At 29.8% G+C, this 24,277-nt stretch overlaps 1 protein-coding gene and 1 long non-coding RNA gene across 2 annotated transcripts; both read right to left on the bottom strand.

Annotated features, from left to right (window-relative positions):
• Window positions 1-2,502: 2,502 nt before the first annotated feature.
• On the bottom strand, window positions 2,503-22,303 carry LOC114746553 (uncharacterized). The gene is made up of 3 exons (XR_003740291.1): window positions 22,293-22,303; window positions 13,343-13,352; window positions 2,503-2,883 (listed from the first exon to the last, which is right to left on the bottom strand). It is a non-coding gene; the product is annotated as an uncharacterized LOC114746553 (long non-coding RNA).
• LOC114746552 (CBL-interacting serine/threonine-protein kinase 4-like) lies at window positions 2,538-4,310 on the bottom strand. The gene has a single exon (XM_028934768.1). It carries the CDS (start codon window positions 4,271-4,273, stop codon window positions 2,951-2,953), a length of 1,323 nt encoding a protein of 440 aa, XP_028790601.1. The 5' UTR covers window positions 4,274-4,310; the 3' UTR covers window positions 2,538-2,950.
• Window positions 22,304-24,277: the final 1,974 nt, after the last annotated feature.

Below are 24,277 nucleotides of genomic sequence, written 5' to 3'. Positions count from 1 at the left end.
GATAATGAGTTATCTTTTTCTTAAGTACAAAGAGATCAGTTGAACAGTTTTAACATGACAAACTCACAACATCAATAAGTAAAACAAAGCTTGATGCCATTAGGCCATTTGGATTATTGACATATTCATAATGAGTTCCATTTTCACAAACAAGTTAATCCAAAGAATATTTTTGATTGATGTTATGTTAAGGGAATCGTTTTGTCTTGAGGCTGTTATTTAGCGAGAGGTGTTTTATTATTCCAGTGCTTTGCTTTTCGTATTTTCGTGGTCATCATATTAACTACTTTCTCATTCCATCGTTTTGCAGAGACATTGAAAGATTACGATATGTTTTTCAATGAGATCAAGGTAAATTGGAAAATCTAAAGAACAAGCTACTTTTCACGTTATTAGTCTTTTTTTTTTTTTTGCCAACTTTATTAATCATTACTATTTACCATCATATATACATGTATAAATTTGTCAATAATAAAAAATATTAAGCCTGAGCACCTTCAAGCGTGTGAAAAATCCAAGCTAATTATAAAATATGTGAAGCTTATGAGATAGTTCATTAAATCCACAAGTAGTGAGTTGATTTAAAACTTCACCTAAAAAAAAAAACTTTTTCCATGTAAACTCAAACAGATTCTACTCATTTAACTTATGCTAACCCATAAGTTGGATGGAATATCGGTTTATGTATCCGTTATAACTTTTTTTTTTTAAAAAAAATCAAATTATATAATCCTAAGTTCATAAATGTAGAAACTGGTTAATGAGTTAGTCTTCATCCTAAACGTAGGACCTTAATACACTTTATCTTCCTTTTTGGGTGTACCTTTATCTTTTATATTTATCATCTTTTTTTCCAAAATAATTAACTTACAAACGGATATATAATATGGCTTTTGATCTCTAACATATTATCTAATTAACTAATTTGGAGAGATTAAGTAATCTAAATAAATTGCTTGATTATAGCATTTGTTATATGATTTCTTTAAGATACTTATGAATATCATTAGATTATATATTAATTTATAAATCAAGCAAATTAGTTTAGAAAAAAAGTGAAAAACAATGAACATAAATACCTTAAAATGAATTTATTCAGTTTTATTAATCTCTTTAAATTAATCAATAAGATCTAATACTAAACATCAGGAGTAGTATAATGGTACACAGAAATATTTGAAGGTAATCATGTCACATTTATTAGTATTAAGTAGTTTATTTAATCTTTTTAACTAAATCAAATTAATTAAATAGTTGTTATATTAACCACACATAGAGAGTAAGAATTATCTCTTATCATTAATCCATAAGAAGAGCACACCTTAAATACATAATTGGGAGGGCATATCCCAAGAATGTACTCCTATGATTCCATTGGTTCTCTCTTGGATCGTCATGAGCCGTCAATTGAGGCGAAGCCTAATTTGACTTTGACTCAATACTATACCAAATCAATTTACATCCTTTTTTTTTTTTTAACAAGAAAGTCCAATCAATAATAAACTCAACTTGTACACTTAAATTACCTTGAGGTTGACACTTTTGGCCCAAGTGCGAATGCTTCTATTGAGCCGTTTTGTTTTGATAATATTGTATATGCACATATTATGGTTAAAAGAAAACGTGGTTTAACAGGAATTAGAGTGGAATTTGGCTGTTCCCAACCTCATGCCGACTCAGTCATCAAATCAAAGTAAGCATCGAAACAATGACTCTCCACACAGTGACATCAATTAAGCTTACTACCACCCTCCAGGTGGACTTCTCCATTATTCGTTCACGAGCTGGCCAATTGGCCTATGACCAATTCTGGCCCAAAAGCACAAAAAATCTCCACATTCATTAACCTCTCAGTTGGCAATATCTCAAGAGAACTTAATCATTACATTTAATGAATATTAAAAACAAATATACACCGTACAGCTAATACTTCCCAAAGACGTTGTTGATAAATAAATTATACTAATAAGTATTATTGTAAATGCCTTTTGAGTTTTGAACTTGGGGATATATTCATTCATGCACTCTGGTTCTAATGTCATCTAATTATTTTCGAAAATAATGGGAGAAGAACTCGGCATTTGAAGTTTACTTTCTTTTGTTTAAATATATCTTCCACTCAACGCGAACTTTAAATAAAATTCAAAGAATCAGTGGAGCCAAGTGGACCCCAACCTTTGCTGCTGTATTATTGAATATGTTACAGTTGAAACGTGATACTACCTTCAGTCGTAATTATAAAACATCAGTTGGAATATAAATAAGAATTTATAATTAGGATTAAAAATAGTATTATAATCTTGTTATTTTACCACTAGAAAGTCAATGCAAACAGATACTCTTGGTATATTTCGCTGAACTCTGTCACCACTTTAATTTCATTTGATAATTGATGAATGGAAACAGAATTCAGGGTCTATTTCCATTTCTCTTCCTCTACCGCGTGAATGATTGAAGGGTGACGTAGGTAACAGAGGAAAGAATCTAACGAAGATCATAAAATCAAGCACTAATATGGAAGAAGCACTGAAATTTCTGCACTGTCATTCTCATGTACAAACACAAACAATAAAATCATTCAAAACCAAAAGATCTGAACATAAAACCCCGGCACAATTAATACTCCTATTTTTATACTTTTTTTAAGATTAGTTATTTGTTTCTACGGAAAAAGATTATATAATACCTAAAAAAATATCAAATGAAAAATACGTCTCTATCTCGAAACAACCTTCTTCTTCATCGCCATCAGCCTGCAATTCCAATTTCTTCTTCATCTGGATTTTTTTCCCTTCTTCCTTCATCTTCTTGTAAGCCTTTGTTGTTGCAGAAGATCCTTCATTTGAGAAGAAAATTCACAGGCTCGCATCAGATCCTAGCTTCCTTCCTTCATCAGACTGACAAGTTGAAGCTTAATTATCTAGCTAAGTAGCATATATATATGTAATATTCACAGCGATTCATTGTGCCATGAAAGGACAACATCCTGAAGCCCAGATTTCCAGTCTCCCCAGTGGACCTCATCAAACTCAAACCCACCATTCATCACTTTCACTGTCACCATCAACAGCTCAGGAACTACTTCAAACACCTCCACAACAAGAACCACCTTTCCTTTCCCTAAGCCAATAGCTCCGTTCTTACTTATCTCGACTTTGAACCCTAAAATTCCTCCTACTTCCTTCACTTTCTCTTCCACTGCTTTCATTGAAGCTTTCGATGTGAATCTCTTTTCTCTCCTGTTGTCCGACGTCGTTTCGAACAACCCCGTCAGGTCCAGACCTGATGACATGGAGATTATGTCGAAGGCGTTCACGCCCGAACCCATCCTCTCGAGCTTTTGATACGATTTCGCGGTGGGACCCGACTCGAATAAGCTCTCGTCGGGTTGGGGCTTGAGCGATTTCTTGAACCAAGAGTTTTGATAGAGAGATTCTAGACTCATCCGATTCTTCGGGTTCGGGTCGAGTAGTCGGTTAATCACGAAACGCGCCGGCTTGGATATCCACTCCGGGAACTGGTAATCTCGCCGGCTGATCTTCTTGCACATCTCAGGGATGTTGGCGTCGGAGAACGGGAGGTAGCCGGCGAGCAGTACGTAGAGTATAAGCCCGCACGACCACGCGTCGGCTTTCGAGCCTTCGTATTCGCGCCGGCGGAGGATCTCCGGCGCGGTATAAGCCGGCGTGCCACAAGCCGTGTGGAGCAACCCGTTTTTAAGCTGTTCAGGTAAGGCGGAGAGTCCGAAATCGGAGACCTTCAGATTCCCTTCGTGGTCCAAGAGAAGATTCTGAGGCTTCAGATCACGGTGTGCGACGCCGTTTTTGTGGCAGAAACAGAGGGCGGAAACCAATTGCTGGAAGTACCGCCGAGCCACCGCCTCCGTCATCCGGCCTTTACGCGAGATCTTGGAGAATAACTCCCCGCCGGCAGCGAACTCCACAATCAGGTAGATCTTCGTCTTCGTAGCCAAAACCTCTTGGATTTTAAGAATATGAGGGTGGTCGTGAAGCCGTCGCATTGCATCGACCTCACGAACAATCCGAGGCTCCATGGAGGCATTAGTTTTCGACTTGTCAATGATTTTCACGGCGACGATGGAGCCGTCGATTAAGGATCGAGCCTGGTAAACCTTGGCGAAGCTGCCGCGACCTAGGAGACGGATCAACTGGTACTTTCCGAGGATGGTGACGGCAGAGGATGAGGGAGAGGGTGATGCCGGAGGTGACGGGAGTGGCGGCGGCATAGGCGGCGGAGGAGCGCCTGGTTCCATGGCTGAGTGGGTTGACGAGGGAAAAGAAGGCGAAAAAGAAGGAGCAACCCACAGAGTGTCACGGGACAGAGGATGTGCGAGTGGAGCGTCTGGTTTATATAGCGATTTTCCTGTGCCACGGGGACCCGGTGGCTTGGCTTCCACTTGAATTTTGTTCTGCCTTTCGATATCCCCAAATTGCCCTTGTCCTTTTTTGCTTATGGCGGTGCAAGTCCTCTCCCCTCTCCCAGCTCATGATGAATTCATCGCTGGGTTCCGGAATTGTTCCTTTTCTTAGGTATACAATTTAAAAAATCATAATATGATATTAATATTAAAATTACATAGTTTTGTTTTTTCCCCAAATTGTAAAAATTTATAAAATTAAGTTAAAATTACATTTTTTATATCAAGAAATTTCAACTTACATTTATGCCTATACTCCACCCCTACCCTTGCTACTTGAATTAGTTTCACTATTAAAATAGACCTTTTTCTAAAAATTGTTACTAATATTAATTTTTTATCTTAAAAAACTATAAAAATAAATAAAAACATATTTTCTTTAAAAAATTATTAATATGTGCCGTTTCACTGAAATAATGAGTCCTAATATTTATAACTTGTAAATTATGAGACATACCATAAATTTAATGGCTTATCTTAAGGAATATTTAGATTAGATTTGATATATATTTAGAAAATAGTGATATGAGTCTAATTAGATAGAAATTTAAAAACGATCATATAATTAATTCTTCTATGAGAAAAATACTCCTCGCGCATGAGTATGCTCTATATTTGAAATCTTTTAAAATTAATTAATTTTGTTCTAAGCTTTTTGCTTTTAACTTTTAACTTTTTACGAAGTGGGCGAATCATTTACTAGCATGTCACTTTTTTAGCTGGCACGAGTCGGCTTGTCCTTCCAAAATATCAAGCCGTTTCACGGTATTCTAGTCAAAACCGCACTTTATAGATTTTCCTTAAATTTCAGCATTTGAATTGTTTCTATTTTTAGTAAATTTTACTATTGAAAAGTAAGATCTGAAATAAAAATATTTTGAATTTTAAAACTTAGAAAAATAAGCTTATCTGAATAGAAATTAAACAAAGTAAATATGTGTTATATTAAAATTTAAGTTGTTACAAAGTCTTTTTTTTAATTTAAAAAATAGACAATAACCGTATGAGATTCGAAACAGGATTGAACCCATGATTTTAACTTATGAGAAAATTTTATATGGCATTAAATTATAAAGTCATTAACTTCATAAAGTTGAAAAAAAAAAAAAGATAACGTTGAGATAGATAGCTGCACAAATTATTGGTGAAACTATCCTCTACCTTTTTTTAAAGACATACAATCTATATGTATAATTCGTTAATTCATACATTGGTATTAGTTTTTTTTTAAAAATATGGTTTCAATTTTTCTTTGTTTTTTTTTTTTATAACAAACTAATATATGGGAATGTTACAGCAGATGAATCACCTGACTTTAGTTAGGTTAAGTGTCCAAAATATGTAGAATCTAAATTTTGGAATCTTCCGTTTTTTTCACATATGTTAATAAGTTGTAAGTTGTAACCACTTAATTTTTCCTTTCTTTACGGTTAACCAAAACTAATTGGACGTTAATTCACACTTGGAGAGGAAACAAATGCATAAGGACGTATTAGAGGCATGGTTCAAGCCATTGATCAAACAAGCGGATCAAATTGGATGGTCCGATCAATTTCAACTTTGATCAGATTTGTTAGCGGTTTGGTTTCAGAAAACCATTTTCATGATTAAATTGAGTTGAATTGAGATTAAGCTTCTATTGAGCTAAAACTTGAAATTAGATTCAGAATCAGAACGATTTTTTTAAAAAAATTGGACAAGTTTTAGCCTAGCGAAAATAATGTGAAAATTTTTTTAAAAATTGACCCTATAAAAATATATATTAAATTGATTATTAGTATGTTGGTGTCTTGGTGATGAACATATGACCCTATTAAATAATATTCATCCGATCCTTAATATAAAACATATTTAACTAATTTGATTAGATTAAAAAAGTTATTAGATAAGTTAGTTAATTATAAAAAATATGACATGTTTTTACTAAAACACCATAATCATCTTTCTTAATATCTTTTCTCACCCTTCTACTTGATTATAGCTGAGAGAGTATCTCTAAGAATAATTTATGAATAATTGATAAATATAAAAAATAAACCTTATATTTAGGATCAAAATTAACTTAATAATTAGATCCTATATTAAAGAGCGGTAATTAATATCAAGAAAAAAGAGGGCAAGTACAGCTAAAAAGAGAAAAGTGACATAAAAGAAGGCCCAAGTAGTATTAAAGAGAGAGTGATAAGAAGAGTTAAATATTGAAGATATTTTTAAAAATTAAGCGTATCAGGTGGCCTTTCCTATGCAAGTTGGCCATTTAAAAAGATTCACCAGGTAAACAAAGAAACAAATAAATTAAAAGGAGCAAAAGTGGACACAAACCCGAAAGACAAAGGCACTAATGTATACTTAGAATAATATATAGTTAATTAATTTTTTTATTAATTAAATACTGTAATGATCCCACCTGTTGCTTAAACAAATTGGTGAGGGTTGAAATTTTAGTTATTTGTGTACAAAAGAAATTTATATAGGAAAATATACCTTTTCACCTCTAAATCTCCGAAAATACTCACATTACTAAGAACCAGGCTGGTTATTGAAATAATTGGGACAATAATTCAATGGTCAATATATAGTCTAATAGACATGGTTGAATAATCATTGGCCCAATTGTAATTAAAATAATTTATTTTAATTAAAATATATGCAAGTATTCATGCATAACAATGGGAAAGAGTAACATTTAAATGAAAAAATATTGATCTATGTATTCATATGTCGGTCACACATGATCAATAAAATAAAGTTATCAAAATCTTTTATTTGAAAAAAAAAACCCGAAACGACATCGTTTCCACTTTAATAAGGGGAAAAAATCAAATTCAATCCCATTGACACATCAGAAATTCTTTATCAGATCGACAAAAAAAAAACCAATTCATTTATTTACTATTTTGATCATCCGATTGTTGGGTTTCAATATCATGAAAAAATTATTTCTCTGATTTTAAAAATAAGACCTATTTTGTAATACTACCTCCGGTTCTTAATATAAAATTCTATTTGATTTTTATTTTGATCCTAAATACAAGACCACAATCTATTTTGTCTCTCATATTTATACATTTTATTCCAAAGTAACCCTTATAACAATGATAATTCTAGTCAATATACTTAATTAATAAGGATATTTTAGAAAAACAATACTACCTCCGGTCCTAATTATAAAAGCCAGTTGACTAATTTGAGGAGATTAAGGAAGTAAGTTGAGTTAGTTATTTGTCATAAATAGGTGTTGTCTTTCCTAAAATATTTTTGCTAATCAAATGTATTGACTAGAACTATCATTGTTAGAAGGGCTATTTTGAAAAAAAATGTATAAATATGAGAGATAAAATAGATTGGGGTCTTATATTTAGGGCTAAAATAAAAGTCAAATAGGGTCTTATATTAAGGACCGGAGGTAGTACTTATTTAGGACAAATGACTAACTCAACTTACTTCCTTAATTTTCTCAAATTAGTCAACTAGTTCTTATAATTAAGACCGGAGATAATATAAATTACACTATAAAATTAGTCTCATATTTAAGACTAAATGAGAATTATATTTATCCTTTATATTCTGAGGGGGGGAAAAAGTTTTGGCCTCCATTTCCAGCGGAGAACACTCTTCTGTGCTCATGATTATGTTGTTTTTTCAAAAAATAATAATCATCATATGAAATGATATGCTTTAATATAAGTGGCGACAAAACCAAACATAAACAATAATATCCCATGACGCCTTCCTCATGACACTATGTACCTAGCTATTTCTCACCGTTGGTTTCGCTTTGATTTTGCCTTTTGTTATTTTCGGCGAAGTTGCTTCAATCACCAAATTTTATAATTTAATACTAATTATTATATGCTTAAAATATTTAAACTAATAAAAAAATTTCATGTGATTTTTAGTTATAAAATTTCTGTGACTGACCTCCAACTTCGACGGACCTTTCCACAAGCGTGTGACAATCTGGAGTCAGAATATACCCAATCATGCATTGTTCAGAGCCAGTTATTATTAATTAATTAATTAATATAACTCTGTTCAAACAATGAGCCGCCATGGTTTCAGTAGAATTTGGAACATGGAGATCAAGAAAATGATCTTCAGCCTATATATAATATGATGATGAAGAGTAGCTATATATTCCCTTTAAAATTTTTCTTTTTTCTTGAAAGCTTCATTTTGTAATATCTTATCTGTGTTTACAGAGATTTATGAGTTGTTTGGATACTCTGAGAAGCACTTTTTCACAAATCGAGATAAATTTTTTCATATATTTAACTCGCAGACTGTAAAATCACTTTTAAAAGCATGGTTTGATTTCCATCCAAACACCCTTTAAATATATTATGCACTCATTTCTTGTATAAAATCCTGTGCATTTAGTTTACTTTTGTTTTTATGTTTTTTTTTTGTGTCATTTTAAAATTAAATATTTTCAGCGACTGATGGGTGGGAATAATAAGAAATTCTTAGTGTTGTGAATTTAGGTGAACGACATGAACATATCATTGATTCATAGAGTTGAGAGGTCAAACTCAGGGAGTCAGAAGGGAGGACGCCGGCGTTGGCAAGTCTTTTCAGAAAAAGGTTGAGGGTATTCTGGTAAATGAGGGAGAGCAGGTAGAAATTTGGTATTTTCAGAAGAGAAAAATAAAAGTGAAGAAAAAGACAAAAAGAGGGGGGATTACGTGGAAGAGGGAAGCCACTAGAATCAAAGAAGCGTGTGTGGCTGCGCCAGCTGTCACTCGGTGGGATGGGTAAGTGGGGAGGGTTGGTGGTGCAGGTGTGGCCATGGCAGGCGGGAAGGCGTGAACCTCTTAATGAACCGTGTCCTCCGAGGTTTCTCTCTCTTCCCAAAACATTTTTTTTTTTAAAAAAAGTTTATTAATAAAATCACAATCGGATCCCAAGTAGAATATTCTAACCGAGAGATTAGGGCTTCTTCGCACTAGTGCTTTTGTAGGGAACTCAGTCTTTAATTAAAAAAAATATATATATACACACACTAACCAAGCAAATTATCAGTTAAGATGATAAGTAATTTTATTTTATAAGAAGAAAATATAAATTCAAATATCAGAAAGCATACTTATTGAAACGATTTTAATTTTAATATTTCCAATACGACAAAAATTAGTTTTAAGTTTAAAATAATTTGAAAATATTTTGAGTGAAGAAAAAAAAAGTCAACACCAACATGCTCCAGTGACAATACTGTCTGTTATACTCATATGAGATCCCGTTTATCATATTTGAATAAAATCTCAGGTTTACATCTGATGTTATATTTGTGGGTGTACATGTGTTTAATTAAATTAAATAAAATATGATGTGTTCTTTTTTAGAGTTTGTTTGTATCTATTTATTTTAAGTGCTTATAAATATTTTCACATAAATTGAGATTAAATTTTTATTAAATACATTATGTTCTGTAAATCATAATTAAAAAACTATGGGATTTAAATTCCTATAAATGTAAAAAATATTTTTAGAGAGTTTGTTTACAATTATGTCAACCAAACTTGATTATAACCCATAATATTGAATATGAGAGTCGCTTAATTTTTTTTTTTTGATTATATACTTAATGAAAAAAGGGAGTCTATTTTACGATGACTAGACGATTTATGATTATTACCATTATTGGAGGACAAAATTATACAATACAAGTAACATCCACTAAAACTTCAAAGTGATAATTAATTTGAAAAAAATTCCAAAGTGCTAGAGATTCAGAAGCAAAGGGAGAAGTAGTATTATAAAATATTTAAAATATTGTTTTTATTATTTTTATACATATTTTTCGCTCTCAAATTTCAAGTAGATGGTGAAGGTCTAAATCAGTAGATAACCCTTTGTATAGGGAAATCATCGTGCAAGCAATGAACAATGCCAGTGAGTGTTTTGGATGGCAATTAATTGGCTTGACTGCGGAGGTAAACATCAATGCAAGGAAAAGCAGGCCAGTAAGCAGATTTTGAATAGCTTAAGGGCAATTCCAACCCATCTATGTAGAATTGGATGATTAATTAGGGCTTTCAAACTCTTATAAGTAGCAAGGTTACAAGTTTGATCGTATCTTAGATACTTTTAATATTTTTTGATATAAAAACTAGATAATTAATTTATGAATATTAAAAAATTAGTTAAATTAATTATTTGTAATAAATAAATATTGTTCTTAGTAGAATGACCTTCTAAATAATGTGTATTAGGACTATTTCTTAATATTCTTAACATATGTAATCATCATAGAGATTACTTAAGAGAAAAATAGATAAATATTAGAGACAAAGGTGATTGGAGTCTTATATTAAAGTTCAAATTAAATCTCTAACTAAGTCTTATATTAAGGACCAATATATGTGTTTATATCATATGTGAAGGAAAAATAGATCACTGGAGAGATCTTAGTCGTTTGTGACAATTTGATTGAAAATACTTGCATTACAAGGGGAAAAAAATAATGATATTGAGGATCACAACATTCTACCATCATAAGAGCTAGAGAACTTTATCCCTTACGCGAATTGATGGAGTTTGTTCCAATTCCCCATTCTTATATATAAAACAAATTTGAGAGAAAGAATCTATTTTTTTATATTCACAATAGTTAAAAATATATTTTTTTTATACTATTGATGGAGGATACTCACAACTCATACAAAGGAAAAAAAAAAAGGGAAAATCACTAACAGGTCCCACAGAAGGCAATTTATTACTCTGAGGTCCCACGAAATGTCAAAATCACTAATAGGTCCCAAGGGACCTCAGAGTAATATTTTCGTTTTGTAAAATGACATTACTGCCCCTCATATTCCAGATTCACATTTGCTCTGTCATTACGATTTACAACTTCAGCAGCGACTATTAACAACCTAATGAGAGGGCATTAACAACCCTAGCAGTATCCGTTAACAACTTACTTTATAGAATTATATAACCTCTACATAAGAGTAAATTATAACCAAATAATATAATACAACAACTTTAACACTAAAATGGGAAGCTTTTTGATATCATTAAGAATTTTAACTAGATCCAATAGGATTATAGTAATATTTTAATGCGAATATCTATTTACAATCTCAACAGCGATTATTAACAACTGAATGAGAGGGCATTAACAACCTAAGCAATAGCCGTTAACAACTTACTTTATAGAATTATATAACCTCTGCATAAGAGTAAATTATAACCAAATAGTATAATACAACAACTTTAACACTAAAATGGGAAGCTTTTTGATATCATTAAGAATTTTAACTAAATCCAATAGGATTATAGTAATATTTTAATGCGAATATCCATTTACAATCTCAACAGCGATTATTAATAACCGAATGATAGGGCATTAACAACCTAAGCAGTAGCCGTTAACAACTTATTTTATAGAATTATATAACCTCCACGTAAGAGTAAATTATAACCAAATAGTATAATACAACAACTTTAACACTAAAATGGGAAGCTTTTTGATATTATTAAGAATTTTAACCAAACCCAATAGGATTATAGCAACATTTTAATGCGAAAATCCATTTACAACCTCAACAGTAAGTATTAATAACCTAAGGAGAATTGTTAACAACCTTAGCAGTGTCTGTTAACAACTAACTTTATTGGATAATATAACTTCTAACTATAACTAACTAAACTATAACTAAATAGTGTTAAAGTTAATCTTATATAGTTGTTAGAGGTTATATTATCCTATAAAGTCAATTGTTAATAGATACTGCCTAAATTGTCAACAGCTCTCTTTGGGTTATTAATACTCACCATTGAGTTTGTAAATGGATCTTCGCATTAAAATGTTACTATAATCCTATTGGGTTTAGTTAAAATTCTTAATGATATCAAAAAGCTTCCCATTTTAGTATTAAAGTTGTTGTATTATACTATTTGGTTATAATTTACACTTATGCGAAGGTTATATATTCTATAAAGTAAGTTGTTAACTGATACTGTTTAGGTTGTTAATGCCTTCTCATTCGGTTGTTGATAGTTACTGTTGAGGTTGTAAATGGATATTCGTATTAAAATATTACTATAATCCTATTGGATCTAGTTAAAATTCTTAATGATATCAAAAAGCTTCCTATTTTAGTGTTAAAGTTGTTGTATTATATTATTTGGTTATAATTTACTCTTATGTAGAGGTTATATAATTCTATAAAGTAAGTTGTTAACGGATACTGCTAGGGTTGTTAACGCCCTCTCATTAGGTTGTTAATAGTGCTGCTGAGGTTGTAAATCGTAATGACAGAGCAAATGTGAATCTGGAATATGAGGGGCAGTAATGTCATTTTACAAAACGAAAATATTACTCTGAGGTCCCTTGGGACCTGTCAGTGATTTTGACATTTCGTGGGACCTCAGAGTAATAAATTGCCTTCTGTGGGACCTGTTAGTGATTTTCCCAAAAAAAAAATCTAAAATGTTGAAAATGGGATCAGTCCTAAAATCAAGTTGATTCTTATTAAAATAGTGTAATTTAATTAAAATATTAAAATGTTCATATCCATCAATGAAAAAAGTTATATTTAAATAAGAAAGGATTAATTCATAAGTAAATCGAAAATTCACGTATAAATCATATATAATTCGACAAAATACACCCAAACACAACTGTGAGGACTTTTTTTTTAAACTCAAGACGATATCATTTTAAACATGATGGATTAAAGAAAATTTAAGAAATCCAACCTAATTAATCCATTCAATGCAACGGGTCATGCCGAGTTGATTATGAGTCAATTACTCTTCTGGCCCTATTTATAAACAGAAAGTAAAAATATTTTTTAGTCCTATTTATAAGGTATTGAGAGAATTTTTTTGTATAGATATACAATACCTCTCCTTTATTATTGTATTGACTTTGTTTATATGAGGTATAATGTATACTACTTCTGGTCTTAAATATAAGAGCTAATTGACTAATTTAAGTAGATTAAGAAAATAAGTTAAGTTAATTATTTGTAATAAATATGTGTTGTCTTTTCTCAATATCCTTGCTAATTAAATTTATCAGCTAGAACTACCATTATTAGAAGGACTATATTAAAAAAATGAATAAATATTAAAAGACAAAGTAGATTGATGTCTTATATTTAGAACTAAAATAAATATCAAACGAGATCTTATATGAAACACAGGAGGTAGTATTAAACAGGGATACAGTTAAAAAGTTGTTAAATTTTAAATAAGAGTTAATAAAATTTAATTTTTTGTATTTATATAAAACATGCTGAATATCTTTTATAAATAGGACCAATGGAGTAATTCTCGGCTTAGTTAATTGATCATCTTCAGTTGGGCTTCACACATTGAAACAAATCGCAACTTTCTATTTTAGGAAAATTTGTCATCAAATATTGTAAGAATTGGAACTTTGCCTGTGGGACCGTGTTGGGTGGGGAACTGGGGATGATGAGGAAATTGGTGACGGCGAAATGATTGTGGGGACGTGGTGGAGGAAGCGCGAAGAGGCATGGCGAGAGCGTAGGTGTCTCGTTTGATGCGTTTTGATGGGACGTTCTTGTCGTTTAAAGGCGACGCGTGGCATGGGTTTTGCCGTTCACGCCCACAACGCCCTCACAATTCATTTGGCTCTTCGCAACCGCTTCTTAATTATTCGTTTGTACCCGACAAAAAACGCCCCACTCTGAAAATGACAGCTTAGATTCTTTTTAACTTATTCTAGTCAATTATTTTTGTCAGAGATGACAAATAATTATCGATTTCCTTCTTTTTTTTCCTGCTCTCGGCAAGAATAACACACTCTTTCCTATTCACATTACTTAAAAAATAATTAATACTTATTTATTAATTTTATTTTTACAATCAATGCTTAAATATAACTCATTATATTTTTCTTCTCTTTCGCAATTTCATTTAATATGAATAAAATTTTAAAAAAAATTAATTCGAAACACATTTAATAAATTAATTTTATCTTTTTATATTGATGAATTAATTAAAATGACTTATATCAAGGAGCGATGAGAGTGTGTCCTAATATAATACTACCTCTACTCCTATTTATAAGAACTAGTTGATTAATTTGAAGAGATTACAAAAAAAAGTTAAGTTAGTTATTTATAATAAATAGGTGTTGTCTTTCCTAAAATATCCTTACTAATCAAGTGTATTGACTATAACTATTATATTAGAAGGGCTATATTGGAAAAAATACATAAATATGAGAAAAAAAGTGGATTGGGATCTTATATTTAGGACAAAATAAAAGTCAAATAAAGTTTTATATTAAGGACCGGAGGTAGTATAATAATTCTAATAAATAATGCTCTCTTTGACCCTCATTATAAGTTTTAAATAATTAATTTACAGATAATAAATAATCAGTTAAAATTAATTAAAAATAATAAATATATTAAACATATATTTTTATTTTTAAATATGTCTTTATAATAAATAAAAAAAATAAAAGTGAATGTGTGGAGGTAACTGAGAAAATGGACGAAAGAAATATCCTTGTAAATTCCCCTGAGAGACATACGATTGTTTTTTTTTTTTTTTTTGCCAACGAGAGACATACGATTGTTAGTACTCGCATAAAGCGAGCATTTAACCACCACTTTTTTTTCGCTAAAACATTTCATGTATTAAATGACAGTAAAGGTTGCAGTGTCATCTGAATAAAAAATATTTCACATACCATATCGGGTCCTAAATGGCACCATAAAGCGAATCTCATGTTATCAATAATACTTCTCCGGTCCTAATTATAAGACCCAATTGACTTATTTGAGGAGATTAAGGAAGTAAGTTAAGTTGGTTATTTATAATAAATAAGTGTTGTCATTCCTAAAATATCCTTGCTAATTAAGTATATTGGCTAAAACTATCATTATTAGAAGGATTATCTTGGAAAAAATGCATAAATATAAGAGATAAAATGGATTGGGGTCTTATAATTAGGACCAAATAAAAAGTCAAATTGGGTCTTATAATAAGGACCGGAGGAGTATGGTAGTTAATATAATAAGCGGTTGCATTCTAATAAGAAAAACACTTCTGACCTAACAGAAATTAGTTTTAAATTTAAAATGACTTAAAAGTATTCTGAGTTTACATACAAAAAAAACCATATAAATGATCAACATTAATTTTTTGTCAGCTAGGGTGATATTCCTCATTTTTGAATTTTTTCGGATGACATTGAATCTAAAAAACCTTTAAGATACCTGCAATTTTTTTTGGCAAATATTCTAGAATAAAAATTATCTTTAAGCCAATATCAAATAAATATGTCCACAAGAAAATTTTAAGAGGATCTATTAATACAACACAATTATTTAATTAAAATTTTTGGCAAAAAATTATTTAATTAAAATGATTAAATTAATTATTACTTAATGTGTATTGGCATTTGATTTGATTTTTATTGTTTAACTAAGCTTGTGTCTGGAATCAGCAAATAAACAAATTCTGAAAAAGCGAGCATCTCGAGCTTATTTAGTTAATTTAATTAGTGATGAAAAAAACAATTTTTAAATTATGGGAAGCGAGGCACTCGTGCTTATTTAATTAATTTAGTTGATTAAATACTATTATTTTATTATTAATAAATATAATTAAGTGGACTGGTGGGAAGCAAAAATTGACAAGGAATAACACAGTTTGGCTACTCCCAAACGGCATAGACTCACACCATAGCTTATTTGCGAATTGGTATACGTACCTCTAAAATAATAAATAATAAATATATTATATATTATTATATTTTAATTCATATAAATCTCGTTGTTCATCTTAAAAATTATTAATTAATCAATTCTCAAGCACGATCGCCAGCAATAATAATAATATATACTGAACATGCGTTTGTGTGGCAAAATATAATTACTAAAAAAAATTAAATATACGATATTAAAGAAAAAAGTGATAATCATCAAAGAAAGTAGAAATGAGGGAAGTGATTCTTTTTTAACAAAACGTATTAACAAATAATTAAAACAAGTAGTAGTACAATGCATGTAGTCTTTTGCCATATAATACCTCCGGTCCTAATTATAAGAGCTAGTTGACTAATTTAAGGAGATTAAAAAAATAAGTTAAGTTAGTTATTTATAATAAATAGGTATTGTATTTTTTAAAATATCCTTGCCAATCAAGTGTATTGGTTAGAATTACTATTGCTAGAAAGACTACCTTAGGAAAAATACATAAATATGAGAGACAAAGTGGATTGGGTTCTTATATTTAGAACCAAAATAAAAATCAAATAAGGTCTTACATTAAGAACCGGAGGTAATAATTTGGTGTACTATATTTTTTTTGTCCAATTTTAATTGACTAAATTTTTAAATTTTTTGATGCAATTCATAATATGCCCACATCACTTTACATTTGAGATTAATTTCTTTTGGGTCAGAAACATTAAGATTAAAGCTCTTCCAATAAGTATACTTCCTAAGATTTATACTTATTTTTAGGTCTTATGAGAATTAGCAAAAAAAAGCATAATGGAATGATAAATTTGAATAATGTGATTTATATTTTCTTTAGAAAAAAAACATTATCTTATGATTAATATAATTTATTTCATTTATTTCTCATATAGTCATATTTCATACACTACACAGGAAAAATGTGTCTATATATAGTTATACTATATTCGTCAAAGATTTGTTGAAGATCGGTACGAATTTCTAAAGATGAGAACTATATCTGAACTTTCCATCATTTTATGAGTTTTAAGAATAATTAATTTGTTATTGTTAAGTAGAAGATATCCACGAGATTAAATTCTTAATATAATGTTCATCTTAATCCTAAAGATTATGTTTAACTGATAAACTCAACTAAAAAGCATTCTCTATGAACAATGCCTTTAATCAAACGTAAAGGATTTTATATAGAAGGTTTCATGCACGTTGCTTCAATCTTTTTTCACTTTAATTTGCCTCCCAATAATTGGCAAAAAAATTCAAATTAAATATTATTAATGAATAGAATAATATTTATAAATCCATATATGTATGAATTATCAAACTTTGAACGTAACTAATTATTTGGAGATGAATAAATATATAGTTCACATGGGATATACATATCTCAAGGCTTAATTGAGATTATTATGCAAGCACGACGATTTCACTATCTTAATTATCAAATTAAATTAAAGTTGTTATAATCATACATCTATGCATTGAAGGAAAAAAAAAAAAGCGAATATATGAGCGTGAACTCTATTTGTTATTTTCTTAATTCATCTTTTGCTTTTTATCTCTCTTGTGTCATATGGCATATAAATAAATTTATAAGGATAAAAGATTTATCAAATGTTCATCATGTTCATCCACTCATTTCGTTTAATTAATTAATTAATTAAGTTGCCTTAATATCTCAAACAAACGTGATGATGTCTAGCAAGTGCGGGCAGGCTCCATTTGAAAACGAAAAATATTAAATTATTACTTTAGTGCTAGTGCTCCACTTTTCCATTATTATTATTTTAATATTCAATAATGACGATGATGAACGAATATAATAGGGAAAATTACACTCAGATCCCACAGAGCACAATTAATATCAAAAAGGTCCCATGAAATCACAAAATGATTCTGAAGTCCTCAGGGACCTGTGTGTAATTAATTCTAATTGTGAAATTACCTATTTACTCCTGTTAATTTTATTGCAACAATTCGTTTACAATCTCAACAATGGCTGTTAACAACCCGAGAAGACGTGATTGACAACCTCGGCAGTGCTCATGACAACTCACTCTGTGGAATGCCAGGGGCATTATTGAGGTTGTTAACCACCTCTTCTCGGGTTGTTAACAGCCACTGTTGATGTTGTAAATAGGTTCTAATTTTATTGCAGCAATTCGTTTACAATCTCAACAGTGGCTGTTAACAACTCGAGAAGACGTGATTAACAACCTCGGCAGTGCTCATGATAACTCACTCTGTGAAATACCAGGGGCGTTGTTGAGGTTGATAACCACCTCTTCTCGGGTTGTTAACAGTTACTGTTGAGGTTGTAAATAGGTTCAAATTAACAGGGGTAACTACGTAATTTCACAATTAGAATTAATTACACACAGGTCCCTGGGGACTTCAGAATCATTTTGCGATTTTGAGGGACCTTTTTTATATTAATTATGCTCTGTGGGACCTGAGTGTAATTTTCCCAATATAATATCAAAGAACGTCTAAAGATGATGTGAAAATTGAAAGGACATAAAATAATATTAAAGTTTTATAGTTTTACAATTAAATATTAGTAATTTAAAAAAAGGCATTTGTCTTATATAGATATTCTAATTTGTTAATGATCTTCAAATTATTTGAATATTTACTTGCATCTCATAAGAGCTTAATAATCTATTTACAAAAATTAAAGAAATTAAGTAAGTTTATTATTTGTTTAAAATATGTAAGTTTTTCTTAAATACTCTCTATTATTATTTGCCTTTGAACTATCTTTTGATAAAACTTCCATGTGAATGATTAAGATAAAAATTGTAAATTTAACAAGCAAAGAGTTGATGTAGCGGTGTAAGATCCCGTTAGATTCTTTTGGCTCTCAAATTTGAATTCTAAAGAAGACATCTTTACGGGGAGAGAAAGTCATAAATCCTGAATTAGATTAGCCAGATGATAATATCTAAAAATTATAAATTTAAAAAATAAACTGGATTAAGATAATATATTTAGAACCAAAATTAAACTTTTTATTAAGTAAATTCTATGTTTAAGACAAGAGAGAATTTAAGATCTTATATGTTGTGAGAGCTATATACATATGAAAATAGCAGACTTTTTTAAAAAGAAAAAGAAAAATCAAAATCTACAATCAAAACAAGGTGGAGTCTAAACGCAAGACTAATATTTCCACACAACAAAGTCTAAAAAACATACGCATGGAAACATTAGGTTGAAAAAAAAAGTTGATTGTTCTTGAAACTAAATCTTCATCAGTAACTTTTTCCAAAAAATACAAATTTTTTAATAACATCTCTATCCACTTCAATATAACTTTACGACTTTTTACAGTGACACAACGAAAAGGATAAGCCATAAACTTTGGTCTATAAGGTGACTTCAGCCTTATCATCGATCATATATTTGTATATATGGCATTATTATCGGTATCTTATTGCATATATTTAGAAAATTAATTCAATTAAATTAACGTACCTTAACCTTATCCTCATATATAAACTAGTCTCACTAATTGTCGATATTCACACACACACACACACACACACACACACACACGACAATCCCAAAAAAAAAACATAAAATGATCTTTATGTAATGAGATTGACTAATATAAAATCTTTAACACCTTACGGTTGTAATGTCAAAATCAGTCGAATTGACTATAAGAAAATCTCACTTATATTTATAATATCTCATCGTGGGAGCTTTATATATATATATATATATATATATATATATGATAATATTTTTAATATTGCACGTAAAAGTATAGTTTCTTAATTAATTCGCTTTCGAATATTGTGATATTTAATGCTCTCTTATTTAATCTCAAATGATTAGTCTAGGTGGTACGTACTCATTGCTTTGTTTAAACTTTAAATCAAAGAGAAACTTTAAAAGTAGAAAATTAATTAAAGAGTTTTTTTTGCCAACAGCCATTTGATTAATTATAATAAAATTTTAATACTAAGATAATTGAGATAACTAATTAATGATGGTTTTGCTCAAGTGAAAAGCTCAATCAGCTGAGAACAATTCAAACTTTATGGATTGTTAAAAAAAATCATATTGAGAGAGCTATGTTAAATTAGGTTTAAGTTTACAAATATACTTGAATATGATACTCCTCCGGTTCTAAATATATGATCTGCTTTATAATATAAATTATACTATAAAGTAGGCCATATTTAGGTCTGGATGAGTATAATAATATTGAATACCAAATGATTGATGGATAGACGTGAGTGTTGGTTTGATGCAGTGGAAATATATGAAAGCTAATGAAAATAACGAATAACGTTTAGAGATAATAAATTAACATATACCTAATTCAATGGCTAAATGCTTCTTCTTGTTTTTGTTGTTGTTGCATGTTTTCAAATAATAATGTAAAAGGATATCAATTTTGGAGGTCATAAATATTGACATTGTTGATTAATAAAATATTTATAACAATATATCAGTTCTTATCTTGCTAGTGCTAGCTGTCATTATTTTGTTATTATTGTCAGGATCACTATTGTTCCCAATGTTATATATTCATCTTCTTGATTTTCTATAGAAATTATAAAATATATCCTTTTTAAAAAAACAAAATATCTTTATCCATCATTGTCAAATGTAAAATATACATAAAATCACATTATTTATAAATAATAATTTACAGAAGTGATAATTTCCCCCTTATATTTCATGCATAAAAGCATGTTTATTTTTTTCCTTAACAATTGGGTGTTTGGTACTTCTAAATATTATCACTTTTGCGGTTTATCAAATAATTTTTTTTCCCATATCAACACCATAGGAAACCCTTTTAACATTGGTCACAGAACACTTTTAACACTGGTTGTTTGAAGGGAGACATGTTAACCTAGCGGCATAATTTTGTAAATATTTAACATTGATAAAAAAGCGACGTAGAAAAATACTTTTTTATGTCGCTACATATCAAACATAGGTACCATTTTTATTAATATGTTATTTATTTTCATATTAAACCATCTTGCAATTAACCAATATATACAGCCAGTAGCAACAATATCCAATAAACACAATATCCTTAAGTATTGTTAAGTTCCTCGTGCCTTGAGTTCAAGATTTTATTTTTCACATGCATGGTTATTTGACTGGCTAGATTTGAGCAATGTTAACCCTAATCGGGGATAGCTCTTCCAACAACAAAAAAAAAAATTATGCTCACACGAACTTAAACTTGAGATTTTGTATTTGAGCGATCAAAGGTTCTTCTATTGTAATCAATGCCTATTGGTGGAGTTTGAGATTCTACTTAAAGGGTGTCAAGTTCTTTTTTATTTGGCCTAATTTTAATTGCCGATATTATTTGTAATTTATTATAATTTGTTATACAATTGTTATTTATTATGATCACTAACATGAAATAAGTTGACAAGTCATTGGAAAAAATTGACAAGTTATGGAAAGAATATCTCCTCGGATTACTTTACTAGATTCGGTAATCTTAATTTGATCAAATATATAATATTGTTTAGCTGGTGTCCATTACATTGTATGATATTATGTTCTTTGGCAAATGGGACCTATTAGGCACTAAACTTAAAAAATAAATATATAAGGTGACATTATTTTCATTTCAATCGCACTCAATGTCCCTATTGTGCTTAAAGTAATTTAAGATTGGTAACGTGGTTTAAAATCATGGCTAGAACTATAGCTATACTCTTATTTAGTGATGAGTCAAAATGATTAATACTTTTGATTAAGACTTACTCTGCTCTCCTAGCCGTGAATATTCAAAATATTTATTTAATTAATGATGTTCTAGAGATTTGTTTTTTTTAAAGTATATGTACTTAATTTTTCTTAATATAATAATGAACTAAACTAATAAAATACAGTCAAGTGTAGTTTTGCAATTGTACGTCCTTTTCAAAAAGAAAAGATGAAGACATAATTCGTTTTTTAAGTGAGAATTCAAACATCAAATTGAGCAGTAAATTAAAGGACAGCTAACTAGTTTTTGAGTGTTTTGTATGGTAATTAGGAGTATATGTCAAGCTATATATGTGACAAAAATATGGGACTCGAATAGTTTCTTTAAGTTGTTATTGAATTAATTTTTCGATTTCTTAAAAAACGATTGTACATTATTATTATTTGAACAAAGTTTTTGAAAACACTCTGATAAAGGTTGGTGTTTGGAAGCAGCAGGATTCACTATTGAGTACCTTGATCATATATACATATAGCAAATAGTATTATTCAGAGGCTAAACCAATATGGATTTTTAATTAAAAATATAGTGTTGTTCTTTTCTCATGATTTATCTAATTTTAATATGAATACGTTACATGATAGTTTAATTTCTTTACAAACTGATAGACTAAATTTTCATTTAAAAAATTTAGTGATGTCAGGCTGATAATTATTTCAAAAGAGATAGCCAGTATTGATGATAGAGAATTGGAAGATATTTAAGAATGGCTTTTGGATGAAGATTTGATTATGTAGACCTGATAGGCTGATATCATTCAGCTTATTCTTTCACGTTATTAGATATTTTATATTTTTACAACAATTTAAGTGTCTATAGCAATAAGATAATATATTTAAACTTTTTCCCCAACAATTTAAAACAGGACTCACTTGTGAACTCAGACAAATGATATTCTTACTAACCCTGCTAAACATATCCATTTTAATTTTTTTAAAAAAATCAAATTTTATGATCATATTATTAACATCTCATCTCTTTCTTTATTTAGGATCTTAAAAGGGAGAAAGATATATCAACCACTGAAATATGAGAATCCCAAAATGATCCCTCAAATGGTTTAATTTCTATGAATTTTTAAGAATTGTTTTGGAATTAAGTTTTTTTTTAAATGACGTGATTGCCTTTAGTGAAATAATCGTTACTGCCTTTGTTGTCGTCATTTGAAAAATTAAAATTGCTACTGGTTAAAGTAATTTTTGTGAAATTAGTTGTCATTACTTTAATTTTTGTTGTCATTTGGTAATTGATAATTGATAATTAAAGTTGCTACTTATTAAATGGTTGTTGTCATTCCAGTTTTATATTTTTCAGTTCAAATTAAAAGCATTTAGGTAATTTTGTTACAAAATTAATCTTAGACGAATTCCTAAGGACTTCACAGTGATTAGGTTATTTCGATCGAGATCCTAAATTATATTGATGTAGAGTTGAGGATATTTTTGTGTCTTTCAACCATTTACAAATTAAGAGGTGAGTGATAATATACACTTAAGAAACAGATAATTAATACTACATACAATTTTTAATATAAAATTTACTTAATTAATTTAGATAGATTAAGAAAAGTACTCTAGCTTATTATTTGTTAAAAATATGTGTTAGTTTTTCTAAAATATCCTCTTAAATTATTTGGATTGAAACTACCCTTCAATAACACGTAATCAATGGGTTAGTTCGGATAAATAAGAAGAACAAAATGAATTTTATATTTAGAATTGAATTTAAATTTGTTTGCTATTTGTTTGCTAACTTTTATATTAAGAACTGGAGCCGGTATACACACACTATCAACCATGATGGAGGGGACACGCTATTCCATACGCACGAGTTTTTCTCAAAGAGATAAGATACAACAAATTTTCACATTATTATTGTCTTTTAAACCTTGATACAAAATATCATGAGTCAAGTGAAAATAAATGTAAAAGTGCAATGAAATCCAAAAAGTCAGATAAAGCATGCTGCGCATGGAAAATTAGTATGGTCAGAATTTTCATCATGAGAATTATGGAAGCGGGTATGTATGATCAAACAAATAAGAGCGTGACACACTCAAATAGGGATATGCACCCGGGGGGGGGGCGTGGGGATTAGGTTAGGGCATCATGCAGCCGTCAAATGAGAGCAAATCTGGCTCATATATAGTGTTAATGGATTGTGAGCTTAATATGATAATTTATAAATTTTTTTTTAAGGTTAAGATGCAAATTTCTTCTGAATATTCAAGAGTGTTGGGTATTTGAAATTTTTGTCAGTGCAAACTCATCCCGTAAGTTTAAAATTATGACAATATTATCTCTTACTGTTAAAAATATTAATGGTCAACATCATTATTTTAACAATACATTAGTATTATTAACTGTAGGGGGAATATTGATATGATTTTAA

This window comes from Neltuma alba, unplaced genomic scaffold, assembly GCF_004799145.2.
Source record: "Neltuma alba isolate B1F8T4 unplaced genomic scaffold, ASM479914v2 tig00005056_pilon, whole genome shotgun sequence".
NCBI lineage: Eukaryota > Viridiplantae > Streptophyta > Magnoliopsida > Fabales > Fabaceae > Neltuma > Neltuma alba.
This window is presented reverse-complemented; position numbering and strand designations above follow the sequence as displayed.